The 20,579-nt window shown below is 36.2% G+C and overlaps 2 protein-coding genes and 1 long non-coding RNA gene across 4 annotated transcripts; all 3 read right to left on the bottom strand.

The window, feature by feature from the left end:
• Nucleotides 1–1,449: 1,449 nt before the first annotated feature.
• LOC121234794 lies at nt 1,450–2,051 on the bottom strand. Its single transcript, XR_005934448.1, has 2 exons — nt 1,919–2,051; nt 1,450–1,754 (listed from the first exon to the last, which is right to left on the bottom strand). It is a non-coding gene; the product is annotated as an uncharacterized LOC121234794 (long non-coding RNA).
• A 1,465-nt stretch (nt 2,052–3,516) lies between these two features.
• On the bottom strand, nt 3,517–10,310 carry LOC121234789 (probable serine/threonine-protein kinase At1g54610). The gene is given in 8 exon segments (XM_041130891.1): nt 3,517–4,088; nt 4,091–4,145; nt 5,078–5,201; nt 5,287–5,387; nt 5,676–5,903; nt 6,799–7,116; nt 9,245–9,529; nt 9,682–10,310. Coding segments are annotated over 8 exon segments (1,728 nt in total). The 5' UTR covers nt 10,006–10,310; the 3' UTR covers nt 3,517–3,795.
• A 4,485-nt stretch (nt 10,311–14,795) lies between these two features.
• Nucleotides 14,796–20,426, bottom strand: LOC121234793 (ubiquitin-conjugating enzyme E2 27). 2 transcript variants are annotated; one of them, XM_041130894.1, is made up of 5 exons: nt 19,985–20,426; nt 19,491–19,539; nt 15,636–15,795; nt 15,399–15,488; nt 14,796–15,159 (listed from the first exon to the last, which is right to left on the bottom strand). In XM_041130894.1, the coding sequence occupies exons 1-5, from the start codon at nt 20,160–20,162 to the stop codon at nt 15,052–15,054; spliced, it is 585 nt and encodes a 194-aa protein (XP_040986828.1). In that variant the 5' UTR covers nt 20,163–20,426; the 3' UTR covers nt 14,796–15,051. The 2 variants fall into 2 exon arrangements, with proteins under 2 accessions (XP_040986828.1, XP_040986830.1); XM_041130896.1 differs by lacking the exon at nt 19,491–19,539.
• Between the last annotated feature and the right edge of the window lie 153 nt (nt 20,427–20,579).

Below are 20,579 nucleotides of genomic sequence, written 5' to 3'. Positions count from 1 at the left end.
AAGTCTTCGATCGGATGAAACCCATTTTCCCAAATGGTGCGCGCACCTAATAATTACTTACTGATCTGCAATAAGTAGAATTAATGAAGTGATCAACATGATAATTTGCGAGAAATTAAGTCCTGCAATTGCCAAATATTGTAAACCATCTCATAATGATCATCCCATGAGGCAGGCGGCCAGCTTGTAGAATGATTTTTGGTTTTGAATTAAGTACGTAATTAGATATATATGATATAGGCCAAGTAAGGTGTTCAGCAAATTAAAAGGGCGTAAATTAATTAGTGGGTACTAGGAAAATGTTTAAAAGAAAACTCAGAAGACTAGTACTTACAACTTACAAGTCTTTGTGCTAGTCAATATCTCTTATACCGTATTAGAATTTGAAATGCAATAGAAATTAAATTCAAAAAGAGAATGATCATGTGAGAATTTTTTATTTTTTATTTTTTATTTTTTGAAGGCTATATATAATATCTTTATTATTATGATCTGTGAATTGAATACAAACTACGAATTAGGCATAGTTACTATTTAGAATAAAAATGCATAAGATAAGTTTCTTGATAATTATGAAAATTTATCCTAATTAGCATAATAATCGAATTGAATTCTTGATTTTTATTTTTAATGATTTAATTATCTCCTTTCTTTTGGGTTTTTCTGACTGAATATACAAGTTTTGGAGGTTGGTGTTGTGTGGATTATACGGCAAACGCTTAGTAATTAAAGGTCAAAGTGCGATTGGGCTTAATTTGGAGGATTTTCATAAAGATGACAATTACATGATTCGAGAAACTAAGGTCTTGTTTGGTTACGCAGTTAAGATTAGATGAGATGTTTTATTAAAAGTTGAATAAAATATTTAGAATAAAATATTTAAAATATTATTTTTATTTTGAGATTTGAAAAAGTTAAATTGTTTATTATATTTTGTGTGAAAGTTGGAAAAATTAGTAATAATGAAATGAGATGAGATGGTTTTGTGTATCTAAACTGGGCAAGTCTTGAGAGGTAGAATGGTACGTGTGTGTATATATTTAAGAACAATTAATATATAGCTAGGTTTGGCTCTTCTTTTTAATTCTCCCTTTAATTTGCATGCATGCATGGTATAGTCTAGTGGACATTTTGTTGCTTAATTTCTCCTATATATAGTTGCATCCCATCGTGTGTATATATATATATATATATATATATATATAGCCATTATATATACGACGTACATGTTGAAAAATCACGAGCTAACATCTAATTTGGATAAATGAATCTGCATATATAGTACTTATATATATATATATATATATATATATTGCCTTTTAAAGTACTTCTGGATCAAAACATTAAAAGGCGGTCTATTATATATTTGGTCGATCCAAGTAATCTATAACTGATCTACAAAAAGTATGATTAATTCAGAAGAATGCATACATGCATTGATCATCAGGCTTCCAAATAATTTATTCATATAGTAAGTAGGTAGCAGTACATTGATCAAATCATATTGTAAATCACATTTTTCCTATATTGAGATGTAGAATATTCATGGATCGCAGTACCATATACTGGGGAATAGTTGGTACTGCGTCTAAATACAGGAAATGACTGCTACTGATTCGGACCCCCGGGACCATTGGGGGGTGGAGGCGGAGACATTGGTATTTTGAATTGAGGTGGAGGCGGACGAAATGGTGTTGGTATTGGTGGAGGCGGGGCTTTCCATGGTTGTGCGTTGACCGTCACCACCTTCTCGCCTGTAAGTATATTTGCAGCAGAAAATTGAAGTTATAAAAAGAAAAACGCATGCAAACAAAAAGGTTTAATTAATAACAGGAGATCATAAACAAAGATCAGAAATTGCAGACAAAAAAAAGGGGGGGGGGGGGGGGGGGGGGCGGGGAATACTAGCTAGTCTTACCCACTGTAGACATGCTCCAAGGAAGAAGAAGGGTACCAAAGACCAAAAAACTGAGGAGGTGGTGTTGTTTGAACCCAATTAGCAGCTTCATGTTGCCTTTTGGAAAAACATGTATGAATTAACACAATATATATATATATATATATATATATATATATATATTGTGTGTGTGTGTACACGTTCAATATTTGGATTGTTTCCCAGCAGTTTCCAGCCTTGCGCTGTCCCAGTCCTATTGCTTTCACTTGACTCGACTGTGTCAAAGTTTGGCAGTTAGCCTTTCGCATTCCAGATTACTTATTTTTTCCCAGGAGACTTATATAAAATGTTTGCTTTCGATGTCTTGTTTTCCTTTTTCTCTCTGTTTTACATGCACAAACAAAGAAAGGAAAGAAAAATCCCCGTTCAAATTCTGATACCTGAAGGAATTGACTAGATGGATGATGTTAGGTAGGGTAAACAAGTTTAATTTGAATTTGCTCCTAAAGGGGTAGGGACCCCAACAAACACGGCAGAAATAAAATACCTAAATCTGATGATTAATGGTCGTCTTTGGAACAATCTATTGGCTAGAATGCATGAAACATTAATTGCGAGAAGACTTTGCAATAGAAAGATGTTCCCTGGCTCTACAGATTCTAAACCCCACACCTTTTGCATTATTGGATAGGATATGTGGACAAAAGCTACTTCTTACTAATACAAAGCTTCAACCAGCTTTTGAAAAGTGACGAGAGAGCTACATATCGTCAACATCGACCTTCCAAACGGCTACACAAAAAATAACAATAATATAGCGTAGTTTCCGTTCATGTGGAAACTTAGAAGATAATGTAAAAATGTGAGCTTCATTTGGAAGAGTATGTACAACGGAGCGTGTGGACAACGCCGAAGCTCCGTGGACAACGCCGAAGCGCTTCGGCGTTGTCCACACGCTGGTTAGTGAGGAGCTAGTATAGAAGGTTGGGTCGACAATAGGGAGACAAGCAGGGTCGACCGGCATGTGGGATGTGGTGAGCTTTTGTTGGGGCGGGGGCGAATGTATGTGGGATGCAAGTGATAATAGAGGCTAAGGACGTCTAGAAGAAGCTGAAGAACGACTAGCTGACCGAAAAATGGAGCATCTGGGGGGGAAATAGGGAGGAGTCGTGGTGGGATGGCAGCAGCCATGAAAGTGCAGTCTGCTAGGGGTTGGTAACGAGAGCGGGAAGTTGCGAGGGAGGCACTACTCAAATGGCCGATTATTTTGCATAGCTTTCAGCATATATCTATCCAACTCTGGTGGGATCCACTGATTCATATTGCCGGAATGAATCATATATGTGCAAAAAGCATGGAACTAAATAATCAAAAGGGGAAGCGAATTATAATAATGCTGATTGCAACGACTTTTTGAATTGAAGTGGTTGGAAAAATAAAATGCTAATCCTACTCTCGTTTTCTTTGCATCCCTCCTCCGGCCTCCCTCCTTCACGTTCACACCAGCCAAGTGACCTTGCACACCATGAACCCAAGTCTTCCGACTCTTCCCCTCCCCCCTGGCAGTGGTTTTACTTGTTTGCGTTTTTTTATGGTATGGATGCATTATGATTCATGACTAAATAAACATGAGGAATACCATTTTCAAATTCTTACAGAGGTAGCACTTGCTTCCAAAACCTGTACAGCGGAAGTGGGATTCTCACTTCTTTTTTTCGTGTTTCTTTTTTGCCTGAATATACAAATTCTGGGATTGCTGTTGTGCGGATTATACGCCAAAGGCTTATAAAGATTTAAGAGCAAAAAAATGGGAACAATAATGAAGACAAACAAATTCCAAAACCAAGACTCAGCTTGACAGAAAACCCTAATTCCAAAAACTTATACTTCACCTCTTTTCAGCTGCCGGAAACCTCAGCAACCGGTTTCTTTGCCTTGAATATTAGATCCATTGAGAGCCCTATGGAGGATGGCTTGAATGCACGGATAAACTTCTGCGATGAAGCTCTATGGTTGTCGTCTTTATTGGTTTTCCTCCTAGAAGGTCCCCCACCAGCCCCAATACTTTTGACAGATCCTGATGGCTTTGAATTAAATATTGACGAGCCAAAAGAAACATCAGGTGCACCAAACGATACGGGGCCTTTACGTGATGTATCTAGTGGATGTCCAACCGCTCCATCTTGATGGGAGGTGGGAATTTCTCACTCTTGCTCTTAGCATTTGCTTGTGTCACGATTCTCCACCTCTGCAAATCAGTACAAATGAAGATTATTGTCAAAAGTTGCATCGACAAAGCAGGTCAACAGTAAGAATGCATCTTCATCAGGCTACAATTGCCCAAAACTATGAAGCATCTAGATCTCCTAGTGAATTTGCCACCATCTGGTGGCAGTCAGATGAAAATTACCTTCATATACATACTAATTATAGGATACAATTGATGATTTCTAAAAGTTTCACTAAAGAGATCTCTAGTTTAGAGCTGTTTCACCAAAAAGACCTCTAGGTTAAAGCTGATTTTATTATACCATAGTGAGTCAGTGACAATCAGACAGTCCATGTTCTTTAGCAATAAAAATGTGATGTGTGACAGCCTAAAAGATCATCAGCCTAAAATGGAGTAGAAGCCAAATAAAGAGATTTCTAAAGTTTGGCTCACCTATTGTTGATATGAGTTTTGATCACGTCTTGAATGATATAACAATAATACTGACAATTATGGCACTTGTCAGAGTATAATCTTGATGCAACTAATGTAAAAATAAGGGGCAATACATAGCTTGGTGGTATAGATACAGAGTAGGCATGTAGACAAGTTCTGGTTCAAAGGATTTTGACACCCCTTTAGGCCCCGTTTGAATAGTGAGATGAGATGAAATGGTTTTAGATAAAAGTTGAAAGTTGAATAAAATATTATTAGAATATTATTTTTTAATATTATTATTGTTTTGTGACTTGAAAAAGTTGAATTGTTTATTATATTTTGTGGGAATTTGAGAAAATTGTAATGATGAGATAAGATGAGATGAGATGAAACCGTTTCTGTATCCAAACGGGACCTTGTGCCTTGGGTGAAAGTCTGGCAGGGTTCAGTGTAGAATAGAGGCTTTTCTGTCTATTCACCAAAAATATAAAACAGACAAGAATGTGTAGAAGCACAAAACTCATCTCACATACATCTAAGTTTCCTTGAATCTCTGCATTGGCTTCTGGAGCTGGAACTGCCCGACCAACACGCTCACGAGCTCTAACTCTTCTCACACCATCAACAGCATTAGCTTTCCCACTTAGACCTCTTTGCCTGAAGAGGAAATTAGATATAATCCCAAATCATTTAGCCAATACCACTCAAGATCTAACAAAATGAAGAAAAAATGATAGCCAACCTTCTAGCTTCTTCATCTCTTAATTTGACATCCAATTCTTTGCTTGGTGGATACTTCGGTAAGCTTGATGCCTCACAAGCATAAGGTTCAGTGGTAAAGAACTGTATACAGAAACCAAATGTATGATTATACTCTGTATATGAAGCCAATTTGTGTTCCACAAATAAATTATCTAACACAACTCAGAAGACAGTAGTAGATATTTGGCAACTTTATGCTGACCATTTTTCTTTTGATGATGAAAGGGAAAAAAAGGACCATATTCAGAAGTGATTACATCTCACAAACGCCTTTGGATAACCAACAAATATTATACAAGTATTATGTTAGCCTCGTACAAAAACAAAATATATGTATGCTACAAAAATATAAAACAGATCAATATCTACTTCACTATTTAGAGCGGCTGTGGCAGTGACTCGTTCACCAGGGTCTATTGAAAGAAGAGATTCTATCAAAGGTAGAGAAGAAGGTGGAAAATCCTTGAAAGTTTCTGCAACGCAACGTTTGTATGGCTGTTGCGGCTTAAAAAGTGTTGCATTTGGCAGCCTATATTTCCTCCAATATTCTTCAGATGGGGAGCCACATAATTTAAATATTTTATGCAGTTGTTCCACCTAAGCAGAAAAGGAATGCAAGAGTCAAATGCCAATTTGACTTTAAAAAATAAAAACAACATCAACTGAGTATACTGCCAAGGTAAATACCACAATCTAATAGCATAAACCTTATGAAGGTATTTTATGCACATACATACAATACACACACCTAGTTGTATTAAATTAACAAAAGCTCCCACAGCTGGTGCACTAAGATGACAAGAAAGCTTCATCTGAATCGCCACAAAAATTTTATTTGGGTTCAAAAGATAGGAGTTGTCTAGTGCCTTTCAACACACACATATGCATGCACATACCCACACCCACACACACACACACACCCAAGAGTGAAGAGCCAGTACTAACATTTCACATAAGAATCATGCTTAGTTTCTCTTTGAACATTTTGTGCTTTTTATCATACAAAATTTAAGAATAAGTGGCTTAATCCATATGTATGTGCATTAAACATTACTGATTACACTAATATTGATGTTTCATACAACAGGCAAATCGTGAGATGGACCGGGTAGAATGATTTTGGTTTTGATTGGCACAAGGTGTCCGAGAACAAAGTCCCAACTAATACCAGGAGTGCACAGACCCTGGGCAAGGAGTTTACGGCAAGTGCACCTCGAGTAATTCAAATGGGAGTTTCCCCAGTCCGATGGCCCCAAGAAATTGTTTGCACCCTAGAGGGCTCGAACCTTAGAGCTGGAGGGAGTATACCACACTGGGTCAAATGATTTTAAACCCCTCTGGACAAAAAATGAGCACCCTGAACATAGTGGTGCCCCAAAGAATATAGCACCATCACATAATTTTTTATACAGCATGGATGCATTAGTAAAATTTCATTGAAACTTGTAACCTTTAGAATAGAGCAACTCTAAAAAAACTAAACAAGTGATACCTCCGTCCGTCCTGGCATGATTGGCTTTCCAGAAAGCAACTCCGCCAAGATGCAGCCAGCACTCCAAAGGTCCACACCAATCCCATAGAATGTAGCCCCAAGAAGAAGTTCAGGGGGGCGGTACCATAGCGTGACAACTCGACTAGTCATAGGTTGTTTCTGCCCAGGTTCATAGAAGGTAGCCAGTCCAAAATCCGCAATTTTTAAAACTCCTTCATTGTCAATTAGCAGATTGGAACCCTTGATGTCACGGTGTAAGACACCTCGACTGTGGCAATGCTCAAGCCCAGACAGCAACTGCTTCATATAGCACTTGACCTGTCACGGAATATTTTGAGATAATTGACCTATCAGTGCGATATTTCTTCCACATAGAACAAAGAGCTAGAAAATAAGAAAAGGGAAGTAAACCTTAAAGGCCCTAACAGAGGGATTCCTTTCTGTTAGTGTGCAATATCAAGTCCAACTATCCATTTACATTAACAAAGTGCCTTTTTCCGATGAACTTTCTAGCATATAATATTCTTTTTAAAATTACCTATCAAAAAGAATTTATGTTTAAAATCAAATTTTCATTAAGAATTTTTTTATAAGAATTTTATTAATAGGAATCTAGGCAAAGTCAAAGTACTCAGGAATTGCCATTAAGAAATTAATCAGCCCTCAAAAATTTGGGAGCTACCACTTTCATGCATATCTCCAGTTTGACAATCAACGGTAGGACTTGCCCAAGCCATGGCAACAGTTTTGCTTTTACCACATACAATCTAAGGTAAGACAATTTTGTATCTAGAATCACTGTCATTTTTGTAAATCAGTTGTTTTCTTTCAAATGGTCGGTGTATCAAATAGCATCTACTCCCTCCTAAAATAAGTAGTGGAATATGAGGAACAAGCTCAACCCCATATAGATGCTTGACTTGTGCTTACCTATAAAAAAAATTAAAAATTAAAAAGTCTCTGTAAAAACCATTTCAAATTAGTTTATATTTCTTATCCATCCTTCCCTTAGAAAGGATAGATACAACAACACAAAGCTAATGATTTAGGTCCTGTTCCTTGGCAAGTGAGAGTTTTTTTATACTTGTTGGAATAAAAAGGTAAACTTGACCTAGAAAAATGGATTTTCAACGACCATAGCAACATTAAATAGTTTAATTAGTCATGCATTTCAATCAACAGATGGTTACGAGGAAGTTTGTAAATCAAAAGATAATGGACACCAAAATATGCAAATCCAACAGAAAAACATGCATCATTCATTATTGCATACATCCAAAAAACCGCTGGGGGGCAAATCAAGAGGGGATCCTGCATCTTCACCCCCGCCCCCCAAAAAAACAAAGTTAAAAATTAAAAAATTTATAGACCTCCCCAAAAATTTTAAAAACAAAAACAAAAAAATTTTTTTTTTTTTTCGCATGAACAAAAATTCAATCTAGCCACCTTAGATTAAGATCCTACCTTCATCCCAGGGCACAGTAATTTCTTAATCATGCACTATTATCAAGTACTACTTATCTGTCACCTACTCTCTTTCGTTGCCAAGAAACTTGAGAAAAGTGTAATGATTTTAAATCTTATAGTTAAGCCAATCCACTTAAACAAACTGACAATCCCAATTAAATCAAGCTAAAAAAAGTTGACTATTCAATGTGCGAAGGTTATAACTTCCTCATGTTATAAATCAAAAAAATCTCTAACGCAAATGCTTTTTTGATCTCGAGCTTTCTCATTAATTAAATTTCTTACTATTTCCCTTAAAAAGCTGTAACTCCAATTTATGGAACTGCGTAACAAGGAAATTTCGATGAATTTTCATGCCCAAAATGATACAAAACAAACCATCATATGACAAGTCTTCAGGTACTAAAAAATCACAGGAAACACCAACTCGGATATCTCACACACAAGGTTATGGGACCCATTAAACAACCCAAGAAAGGTCCGCCAGTACCATCAAAAGCTCTCACACCAAAATAAAACCAAAACTACAAACACAGCCGTATACCACACAGTATCCCAAATTACACCAAAAAAAACGAAAAATGAAAATCTGCAACACGTGCAAAGAAAAACGTAAAACCAACCCGGAAAGGCACGCACCCAAAAGGACTTGCTGTAACAATAATCATTTTGATACAAGATAAGCTTCAGTAAATAACAAACTTGTACCCTATATTAATAAAACAGAAAACGCACACAAAGTCCACTTCAACAAAATTTCGTGAATATCATTTAATGAAAATTGTACGAATGAGATAAGCTCCTATTAACAACAAAGTGGTAAATTTAACTTGTGCCCAATATTTAAAAAACAAAAAAAAAAAAGAAAGAAAGAGCACGCACCCAAAATCCACCAACAAAATTTCGTGAAAATCGTGTAATGAGAATTTTACGAACGAGACAAACTCCTACCAACAACAAAGTAGTAATGAAAATGAACCTGTGGTTCAGTGAACTTGACTCCTTGGCAAGCTGCGAGCCCAGCGAGATCGTGTTCCATGTACTCGAAAACCAAGTAAAGACTACAAGACATTCTTGAAGTGACCAAGCCTTCGAGCTTAACCACATTGGGGTGATCAAGGCGGCGCAGAACAAGAATCTCTCTGGCCATGAATCTTATACTCTCAGGCTCTAAATTATCGAACCTAACCTTCTTCAGAGCAACTATTTTCCCAGTTATTAGATCCTTTGCTTTATATACATTGCTATAAGTCCCTTGCCCGATCTGAACAATAAAAACTCCAAAAATGATATATTTCAATAATTATAATAATAAGGGCATTTTGATTTCAATATGCCAAATTGGGAGAAAACCAAGATTTAAACTTGAGCTTATTACAATGGATAATGGAATCGAAATTGGGGATTTTTGAGAACCTTGGCGAGCTTCTCGAATGTGTTGGCGCGGCGAGGAGCCCAATCCTTGATGGCGTCGCCGGCGAAGTCAACGAGCCAGGTCGGCCAGCCTTGCTGATTTTTCAGGAAAAGGTCCTGGCGAGGCTTCCGGCGATCTGGTGCCGGAAAGTCGCCGGTGTATCTCGTCTTATTTTGCCTACCTTTCTCGGCAGCGTCCTCCCCGGCCCTAACGGTGGGGACGCCGTCGGTGACGGGAATATCCTCGGTGCTGCGGCGACGTCTGCGGTTGTCTCCATCGTCAGTAGGGCGGAGTCCGGTAGCGGATGTGCTGAGAAGACAACCCATCCGTCAGGGCGTCGATGTCGAGAAGTGTTGGTGGCGGCGCATCGGGAATGAAGAGATGAATGCTAACCCGACAGCGTTAAACCGCTGGTTAGGATCTTCAAAGCTGGTGATTCGCACAGCAGAGTGCAACGATTTCGTATTAGATAACTGCGGCGAGAGATGGGGGTGGCGGTTCTCTTCTCCGGCGAGTGTACGGAACAGAGAGGATGAAGAAGAAGGAGAAGAGGTATGAGAGAGTGAGAGAGTGCAAGTGTAAACACTTCGATATTTGTTGGAATGAGGAGAAATAGGGCGTGGTGTTGGGAATAATTACGGGGATTGCCACTCTGGGGAGTTTTGTCAGAGAAATGGCGGGCAGGATTCAATGCGGGACCAGCTTTACACTGTCAAAAAAAATTATCTAATCGAAAAAAGATTAATTATTATTATTATGATGATGATGACGCCATGAATTTCTTTTTCTTTTTTTGTGCTTTTATAATTGTAAACTTCAAAAGTCAAAAGTGGCGGAATTTTTTTTTTTGTTAATTTCTTTTTATAAATCAAGGCCTCTTGTGGTCAATTCTATATATTTGGATTAATACAAAACAAAGTATTAAAACACATTATGTCAATAAAAAAAAATTATTAGTTATTATTTATTATTTTATAATTTATATTTTTTAAAAAACATCTTTATTATATCTTATAAAAAATATTCATATATTCTATAAAAAATTATATATAAATATAAAATATAAAAATAATTAATAATTAATACATAAAATTTACCTATATCAATTCAGAAAAAGAATAGGATTAATATTATTATTATTATTATTAAGATAATATTGATATTTTTTTGTGTGCGAAATTGAAAATGTGAGAGAGTTGAATTGAAAATACCAACATGCAATAAATGGTCGTGCTTTTCATTTATTATAGAAACGTGTGGTGTGAGATGATGTATAGCATATATTTATGATGACTAAAACTTCTAAATTTATATGAATTTGTGAAGCTTTTTTATTTATTAATTTTTATTTTAGGTTATATTTGAGCAGTGAGGTATTCTCAAATATTTCTGTAAATAATAATAAAAAATTAATAATAGAATATTAATTAGTAGTGAATATTAAATAAAAAGTAATAATAAAATAATTAATAATAATGAGTTATTCTTAAAAGAAAAATGATAGTTACAGTCGTGAGTGCGTAAGTACCGTATAATCACTTTAAAAAATGAAAAAATATAAGATTTACGTAAAAGAAAATTAATTTTTTAATAGTAAACTTCACTCTTTTTCAAAATAACTGTAAAGCGTTTATGCATTACATGACTGTATATAACATTATTTTTCTTAAAATATCTAAAATATTTTTTAATACCCAAATTAGACTTTAATTTATAAAGATGGATAAATCTCAGAAGTTGTTGTAGTCGTGAGTTTATTATATATAATAGGTCGACCTAGTTTCGACACTTGCATGCCTTTAGAATATTCAAAAAGATATGCCTAGCTAGCTCTGTCGTGAAGGGTTTTTTTTTTTTTTTTTATCTTCCACTTTTTTAAAACATATAAAGAAATCAACGCAAGAAAGTAAAGCCTTTTGGCTGTTAGTCTTATGATTAGATTAAAAGTATAAAGGAGAATTGAATTGAATTGGGGTAGATGGAGACCCTTTAAAGAAGAACAGTGAGAACACGTACACTGGTCAACCTCATTTGTCTATAAAAATATTTCAAATCCATTGATTTGGAGCCCCCATGCCCCATGCACGTGAACCACCTTCTCCCCCGCCACCACTTATTCAACGTCCATATAGGAGGAGAAGGATATTCAAATCAGTCAATAACAAGACTAACTACAAAAATATGTCTTATTTGTATTGATTAAAAACAAAGAATAATAATAATAAATAAATCAAAAAAATGCCATTCATAATATTAATATTAAGGGACGGTTTAGATAGCGAAATGAGATGATTTTAAATTAATTAAATAAAATATTATTATTATTTTAAAATTTAAAAAATGATATTAAACGGTTGGAGATTTGATTAGAAAAACAAAACTCATTAAAAAAAAAAAACTTTTGCTTTTATGAGATTTGATTAAAATAGGATATATTATATTATTTATGTCGTTACGGAAGAGAGCATAGTAAAGATTTAAGTAAAGGGTGCGGCTACTATGCCCTCTGTTGATTGTTGGTGGGCGTATTGTTAAGTGTAATTTTTTTTTTCATTGCATATTTTTTAATATATTTAAATATTTTTAAAAATAAAAAAACAATATACTTAAAATTATTTTCTTAATTATTAAGTAAAAAAAAATTATCAAATAAAACGGTCACAATAAATAGAGAAAATAATGTTTCTCTTTAAAACCTAAGCCTAGACCGTTAAGTATTCTATTTCTCTCCCAAAGTCAAGTATATATATGAAAAAGAGAACGAATTGTCAAAAGTAAAACCAAAGTGGCGTAATTTAAAAGGAAAGGACGGTGACTTTCTTTGAAGAAAAAAGGCAAAGGGCAATGGCACGGATAAAGGACGACGGAGAGCAGAGATTTGGGTTTGGAGAAAGCAGAGGACAGGAATCTATGAACAAACACTGGTCAATGCGTCAGAACTCAAATAACACGCTATTACTACTTTGAATGCGTTGATGGATGGATTATCAATCACATTGCAATTAACTCTCTTCTCTTCCCTCTCCTCCCATTCAATGCTATTCTTTAATGTGCCGCTGACAATTCCACCTTCCTCCTCTCTTCTTTCTCTTTCTCCTCTTTCAAAGGATCCGGCTTGCCTCCATGCATGGATAACCCCATTGTAGCAGAGCTACCCCACACAGGGAAGGGAAGGGCCCCAGCCTTCCATTTACATTTACTGCTCTTGTCTAGGTTTCTGACACTCACACGCATGCAACCTTATTCACTAGCTGGTTAAATTATTAGTAAAAAATATCAATTTAATTATATTTTTCTTCACTCTTGTTTAAGAATATGTTTAATTGAATAAGATGAACAACTAAAGATCTCTAAATTATTTTTTCTTTTTTGTTATCATTTGATTTGGTATTTTAACGTGTCTTGCTTTGCAACTACATAAAGTAGTAGTTTGAGCTTTTGATGAAAAACAATGCAAGTATTCTCTCTCTGTCTCGGAGTAACTGCAGTTTCTGAAAAGGTCACACAGCTTCCATAGAAAAGCCGACCCACCCAAACTTGCACTTACACTTGCACTTTCTCTCTTCTGTGTTGTTAAAGAAGCACTGTCAAACAATCCAAAACCTTTTTTATGGGTACGGTAATTATCCTTTGCTTTCACAACTAAATGCCTATCACTTTTCTCGCCTTGCTTCCATTAGGAAAAAGACCCTCTACTTTTTAAGCTTTTATTGTAAGTTATGCCCTAATTCACACCAACATTTGCTTACAAAATACAAATAAAGTGACTATCACTACTACTGGTTCGGACCATATAGGCATGTATATACTGCATACGTACATATCCCAGAGGACAAACGATGCATAAAATAAAACCGGTGGTAAATACAGGGCAAGCTCAAATTTGTTTATACTTATGTCATGCTACAAAAATTAAAATGAGTCGGTGTGGATTCTAAGAAAATTAGATCCTCTGACTTCACACCTGCTCCGGTCCATATTGCTTGCAAAACTTCAACTATTGGGCTGAAAGGAAAGAGCCAACACCAACACATGGACTAATTTACATTTGTCTGTAGAAAATGTCGATAAACTACTGTACTAAGATCAATACAATTATTATTATATTGAAATTTGAAAAAATTGAAATGAGATTTGAAAAAGTTAAATTGTTTATTATATTTTGTATAAAAATTTAAGAAAAATGTAATGATAAGATGATATGAAAATTTTATACCTCATCCCACCCCCAAACTTGTCTGGAGTTTTACCCAAGCATGAAGTAAATTGGATAGATAGGAGAAGATCACTTCTTAATTACCAATTACCACTTAGTACTCCATTCTACTGATCATGTGAGGACTCACTCCTACGAGAGTTCTACCATTACGAGTTTTTATCGAATGATTAAACCCTGCCAACTCAACTGAGAGTGCTCTGTTGAGGATTAGGCGATTTACTACAATTTTCTTTACCCAAATATCTTCTACAATTCGGATAGGAATAAACACAATTAAGTGAATTTCACTGTATTTAATTTTAAAGTATGTTGTGAGGTTCCTAGATTTTATTCATCTATTTTCAAATTGTAGAAGATGTTTAAATAAGAAAAACTGTAAAAAAATCCTAATCCATAGTGGCACCAGTTTCACTTTCCCAAGTGCCCAGGAAGCAACACCCCTATTAGGCCTTCCCTAAATGAAATCAATAGGTATACACCACGAAATATTGTATATGCAGACATCATATCGGCATCATTCAGTTTATGTACAAACAACTTCAAAAGACCAAAACCCTTTAATATTTTCAAGAAACTCAAATATCCACAGAGAGAGAGGGTCATCAAATAAAGAACAGGGCTCAGATTGGTCACTCACACTGCTGCACTGAGAACTACACAATCATGCGTCGATGGTATGCTTGCCCCAGCCGCTTGCTTTTCTGCTCTTCAACCTACCTACAAGCACTAATAAGCCACCAGCCCTTTTGACCCAAGGCATTAGGCAATTCCCGCCATGCAGACTACGATTTCAACAAGCCTTTAGACTAGAGACTAAAAGCCTTTAGTTGATTAAATTAAAACACGGTGTTGAATCTATAGATTTCTTCCAAACTTTGAAGGTTTCAACTCCGTTGATAGTTTGGGGCAACTTCAGATTCCAACCTCATGGCAGAAGTTGCTTGCCAATATGGTCATAGTAATATCAATTCAGTTACATCATAAGAAATGATGTCATTCAAAAAAAAAAAAAGGAATGCACGAGAAATTAATTAAAGACTAAAAGCTTAAGCTATTCCAACTTAAAGAACTGTCTGTATAATTTCCACCTCTCATGGGGGATGGTCTGAAAGCTCTCACTTCTTAGCAGAAAAGTTAACAGCTAGTGCACACTCTAGCCAGAGCAAAGCTTTTCAAGAGCTAAGTTTTCATCACCACCAACTGCTTCCAGAGCACTTCTCACGAGTGCTTCAGTGAATCCCATCTCCACAAGTTTTTGCACCTGTTTCATTCCAACAGTGACTTACCAAATTGCTAATACATGCTACCCGTTGCAAATTTATAATTCAGGAAAGAAACAAATTAGAAAAAGATATTGCCATGCCAGATACAAAAGGTGGAATTCTGATATCTTGAATACTTTTTCATCCATGAAGATATTGACAGACATATGGCAGAAGTATATATCTACCCTTCCAATAAATTCATTCACTGGGGGAAGAGAGACAGAGTGCACCATACCTTTTCTTCAACTCCCAGAGATGATGCTTTGGCAAAAGTTTCAGTCCAGTAGCGAGCTGTGCCGACAAAAGTTTGATAGTCTCTAAGATACTGCAGTCTCCACACAAAGACGCTAATATTGAATAAGATGAGAGTCGAACAAAAGCAAGATATATACAAGGCAAGACTGAGAGCAAAAGACAAGTCACTTAAAGCTACAGTCATAATCACATTTAAGAACAGAACTAAATTAAAGACCTGTTGTGCTACCACAGCATCTTGAGGGTCATCAGGTTCTGGTGCAGAGAGTAGTGCTTGTACAGACAGAAGAGCGGTCTTCAAAGTCAATGCTGGACTCCATTGGTCTTTTAAGATGTCCAGGCAAATTGCTCCACTTTGACTGCTGATATTAGGGTGCCTTAAATGTGTAAATATGCACACACAAAAAGCATTCAAGTGTTAATCATCTTGTATATACACTGGCCAGATGCTCTCATTATCATGTTATCATGTATAGAGCAGCACATAGTTTACCCCCAGCCAATCATCTCTAAAAGTCTAAAAACAGTAGAACAACTCAGAATACATGATTCCAATAATTCCACTTGTAATATACAGGTCCTAAATTAGGGGTTAGAATTATTATTTTTATTTTATTAGTATTTTTAGAAATATTTTATTGGATTAGTTTGAGATAGTGGTTGTATTTGAGTGGGATTCTTTCACCCTTCACGCCCATATGCCTCTCGGTGTTGATTTACTAGTTGGAGTAGTTTCCTAATTGGAAACCAATTCACACATAAAAAGCCCACACATACATACATATATATATATATATATATATATTCTTTTTCCCCCATGATATTCCTCCATCAACCAGCAGCATCCTTGTGGCCAGAAACCTTCCCGACGTAAATTCTAATTTTCTTCTGCACAGCAGAGCCCCGTAGCCTTCCTCCCAGCAAACCAATCACCTACCTCGCTGGAAACCACCTCAAAGCATGCCGATGGTAAGCCCTCCTTCCTCCACGATGTGCACCAACGGCCTATGTGTTTTTGCTCAGCCCACTGTTGACCACAGGGAACATCGGAACACCACCCACGCTGCCCAGAAACTACTGGCCAGCCAAATTCCATCAGATCCCCACTATTCCGGTAAGCCCATGACCGTCCGCCACCCTCCTCTCTCTCTTGGTCACGAGCTACGACGTGAGATTGTGGAAGCAGCGCTAAGAAGTAAGTAGCATGATCATAACCTTATGTGTGCTGTAAATATTCTGATTTTGCATGAAAAATGTCATGTTACCTACGCTAAGCTACCAGCCAATTCAAGGTTAGCCCATTTTCATGAACCTTGATGACTTACGATGATATGCTTGTGAATGAAACCATGCATGCTATGCTGATATTGATTGTTTTTAGAATAGATGATATGTTATGCAAATCACACGTGTGCCATGTTTAATGTTATGCCATGCACAAGAGTACGCCATGTAAATTCATGAAGTCAATATGTTCATATGCATTATAAAAGTTCGTAAGAAAACACATGAATCACAAGCAAGTTTTAAGATTGGCCTTAAGTTATGGGTGGATGTGTAAGCCACGGATTCAAGCGTGGTCCACCGCATGTAAGCTATTATGTTTTGAGGTGACACGGACCCAAGCGTGTTTCACCATAGGTTACGATATGTGATGCGGTGTCACGGACTCAAGCGTGGTTCACCATATGTTATGTGATAACATGGACCTAAGCGTGTTTGAAACATCCCAATAGAAGGCCCAAACGCCATGGCCTATACTCCAAAAAGACTAGTCAATGATGCAATTAGAGCTCCATTGAAACCTTATAAAGAGCAAGAAATTCTCCTTCTCAAGCAATGTGAGATCCTATACACTACCTACCCTTATCGCTATCATATGAGGTATCATAATCTACCCTACTTAAAGTCCCGACATCCTATTGTGATACTCCATATGATAAGAATAATGGTAGGTGGTGTATGAGATCCCACATTGCTTGAAAATGAGAAGTTCTTGCTCTTTATAAGGTTTCAATGGGACTCCAATTGTATCATTGACTAGTATTTTTGAAATGTAGGTCATGTAGTTTGGGTCTTCCATTAGAGTGTTACAGTGTTTCACTACATGTTATGATACGTTAGATGACAAACTCAAGCGTGGTTTACCATATGCTATGTGATATAACACGCTTGGTGTTATGATACGTTAAACAGTCCCACGAACCCAAGCGTGGTTTACCCTATGTTATAATATGTTATATACAATCAACGACAATTGAACCAATGCACACATGTTATGATGGCCAATAAGTAAGTGAAAGACAAGATGAATAAGCAATGTACGAATGATAGGAAATGAATGTAGTCAATCATTCATGCATCTACGTTACATACATTGCCATGATTATGTTTGATTCTGCTTATGTTAATAATGAATGATCTATATGTTATGTGTATGCGTGAAGATGTAAGTTTTCAAAATTAAGCCCAATGTTAAACTAAGTTAAGTTTACAGTATGATGTGCTACTACTGAGTCTTTGACTCATTTGTTTGTTTCTCTATTTTTATGTTTTAGGCCTCGTTTGGATTCGAAGATGAGTTGAGATGAGTTGTGAATAGTAGTGAGATGGATTGTGAATAGCAGTGAGATTTGTAAGTTAAAGTTGATGAATAGTAGTGAGATGAGTTGTAAATCCAAACCGGATTAATGTCCCAGATGATGATTTCGTGGATACAGAGCAAGAGTGCCAGGAGTAGAATAAATTTTCCAGAGACTTAGTGTATGATTTAGACATCAAAGCAGTGTTAGTATCACATAGAACTAGCTTATATCATTTCTTTTGCGTTTCAGCTTTTATGTTATGAGAGACTGTCATGCTAGATAAGTTTTATGATCCAATAGATGAGATATTTTTATATTTTTTTTATAAGTAAAAATATTATGTATATTTTTATAAGATTGAATCTCTTTACCGGGCGTTATGTGATGAATGTACATAATATTCTTGACCTACAGGAAGGGGTGTTACACCACTGCTACAAAAAATCCATGCATTTTGTCATTTTTTTTCATATTAATCATAAGAAGTAAAAAATCCACGCAGAGATTAGTTGCACCAAGAAAAATGCATCTGTTATTTTATACACTTCAATGACTCTAATGGGAATCCAAGAGAGAAGTCACGGGAAATTCAAAAAATTCAAATAGCAGCATAAAAACTATAAGGACTAGTGAATTGATACAGAGTTTTACATCCCTCTTGCTTACTAACCACAATGTATCAACAACAACTTATTTCTTGTAGAGAAATCTCGTGGCGACTAGCTGAACTTTATAGAAATTTAGTTCTCAAAGAAGATAAGGGAATGAAATGAAGAAAGAATGGCATTAATGCATCTGATATCGTTATGAAATATATCCAACAATTGGTTCCAGAAATTCCATTGATGAAGAAATGACTAATATTGAGGAATGATATAAGCCATGCTAAATAGAGGGTACAGGTTTTATGTGAGGGTTTTATGTGAGGATAAAACCGAAACTCTATAGTCAAAAGCTGAGATTCCAATCTGATTCTTGCCATATTAACTTCATTCAGTTTTCTATGTATAGATGTTAAACCATTAAGTCAGAAGAAAGTTTCAAACATTGGAAGCTTTGCTTTCCTACTTTTCTTTAGCGGTTGTGGTTCATTGTGGATACAAACAATAAATAAAAAATAGGGATGGATAGTTACCCAAACGCATCCACCTTTGTAACATTCGTAGCAAACTACGACATGTGAGAAAATACAGAAATAAGAAAAATTCTATTCATCATCTCCACACACCACACATCACACTTCTTTTATTTTTTATTTTTTTCTCTAACAAAATGTATGATATATAGATGATGAGTAGAAGAATTCAATTAGTTTAAGAAGAATAATACAAAATAAATAAATAAATAAAAAGAATAAAACATAAGTGTAGTATGTGGTGTGCCGGGATGATGAGTAGGAAAACTCTAGAAATAATACCATCTGTCGCCAAGGAATTAAGAAAAAGGCACAGATACGAATAGAGAAGTTACACCTAATCTTTTCCTACCAAACTTTGGTTGCAAACTGCATCTTGGGAGGCTCAAAAGGGTACCCATCTGCAAAAAGAAACCCACCATTGATACAACGCAAGTTAATAGCAAGTTAGCAACGCCAACGTACCCAGTCTTCATTCCTAATACAACAACCAACTAATTGACCATTAGGCATTAGCCAAGGGAAATCGAAGCGCAATTTTTTACAATCTTCCCTCCTTCATATTAATTATTGAAACAGCGCACACAGAGACGTTTCCCCAATTACATAACAGCTACACAATCCAATCACTTTAATCCCTAAATCTCCACTTTAACCCCTAAATCTCCAAAGATAAATGACAAAAAAAAAAAAAGTCTTGGCGCAAATTACACACCAACATCAACAAAAGAAAGCCCAAAATTAAATAGAGCCAATGTTTAAATACAAGGAAAAAATAAATAATAACCTCAAAAAAAGGGAAAAAATAATAAATAAGGGAAAGCAAAGAGCGAGAAAAATGGAAACCTGGGAGTGAGATATCGATTTGGAAGGTGCCGCCTTCGTAGGGGGTACCGATGGGGCCAGGGATGGTTCCGATGAGACGAGCGAGAGTGTCGCCTTCGGGGCTGACTCTGATGCCAGATGCCTCCATGTCTCTGGTGCATTCTTGAAGCTCTTTTTGAACTCGAGCGAAGTCTATCATCTTCTCCGTTTCGGTCCTCCAAACAACACGCAGGCGCAGACACAAAATCACAATAACAACCACCAAATCCTGCAGACTCAGAGCGAGAAACCTGAAATATGCATATTTATGTATATATCTACGTGTAATGTATTTTGTAAGCTCTACTGTCAGTGTTGATGCTTTGCTTTTGCTTTTGGTTTGGTTTGCTTTTTTAGAGATCAGAGAGAAAAAGAGTAGTCTTTGTATGCGTGTGGAGAGAGAGAGAAGGAATTTGGAGAGAGAAAAAGAAGGGGCGCGCGAGTTGAGAGGAGAAACACAAGGCTGAAGCCTAAGGTGGTGGGGGAAGTTCTGGCGGGGCCGGGACTGGGACCGGGACCATTCTGTTAAGAAAAAATTTAATTGTTAGTAATTTTACATATTAATATATATACTTAT

Source organism: Juglans microcarpa x Juglans regia, chromosome 6D (assembly GCF_004785595.1).
Source record: "Juglans microcarpa x Juglans regia isolate MS1-56 chromosome 6D, Jm3101_v1.0, whole genome shotgun sequence".
In the NCBI taxonomy this organism is placed as follows: domain Eukaryota; kingdom Viridiplantae; phylum Streptophyta; class Magnoliopsida; order Fagales; family Juglandaceae; genus Juglans; species Juglans microcarpa x Juglans regia.
Note: the sequence above shows the minus strand (reverse complement) of the source record. Positions and strands in the feature narration are given on the sequence as shown.

Excerpts from the sequence above, each read along its gene's own strand:
- LOC121234793 (XM_041130894.1), bottom strand. The coding sequence starts at position 20,162 with ATGATAGACTTCGCTCGAGTTCAAAAAGAGCTTCAAGAATGCACCAGA. Across the intron at positions 15,796-19,490 it reads CAGTTTGCAACCAAAGTTTG|GCACCCTAATATCAGCAGTC; the intron begins GTAGGAAAAGAT and ends TACACATTTAAG. Across the intron at positions 15,160-15,398 it reads CTCTGGGAGTTGAAGAAAAG|GTGCAAAAACTTGTGGAGAT; the intron begins GTATGGTGCACT and ends GGAATGAAACAG.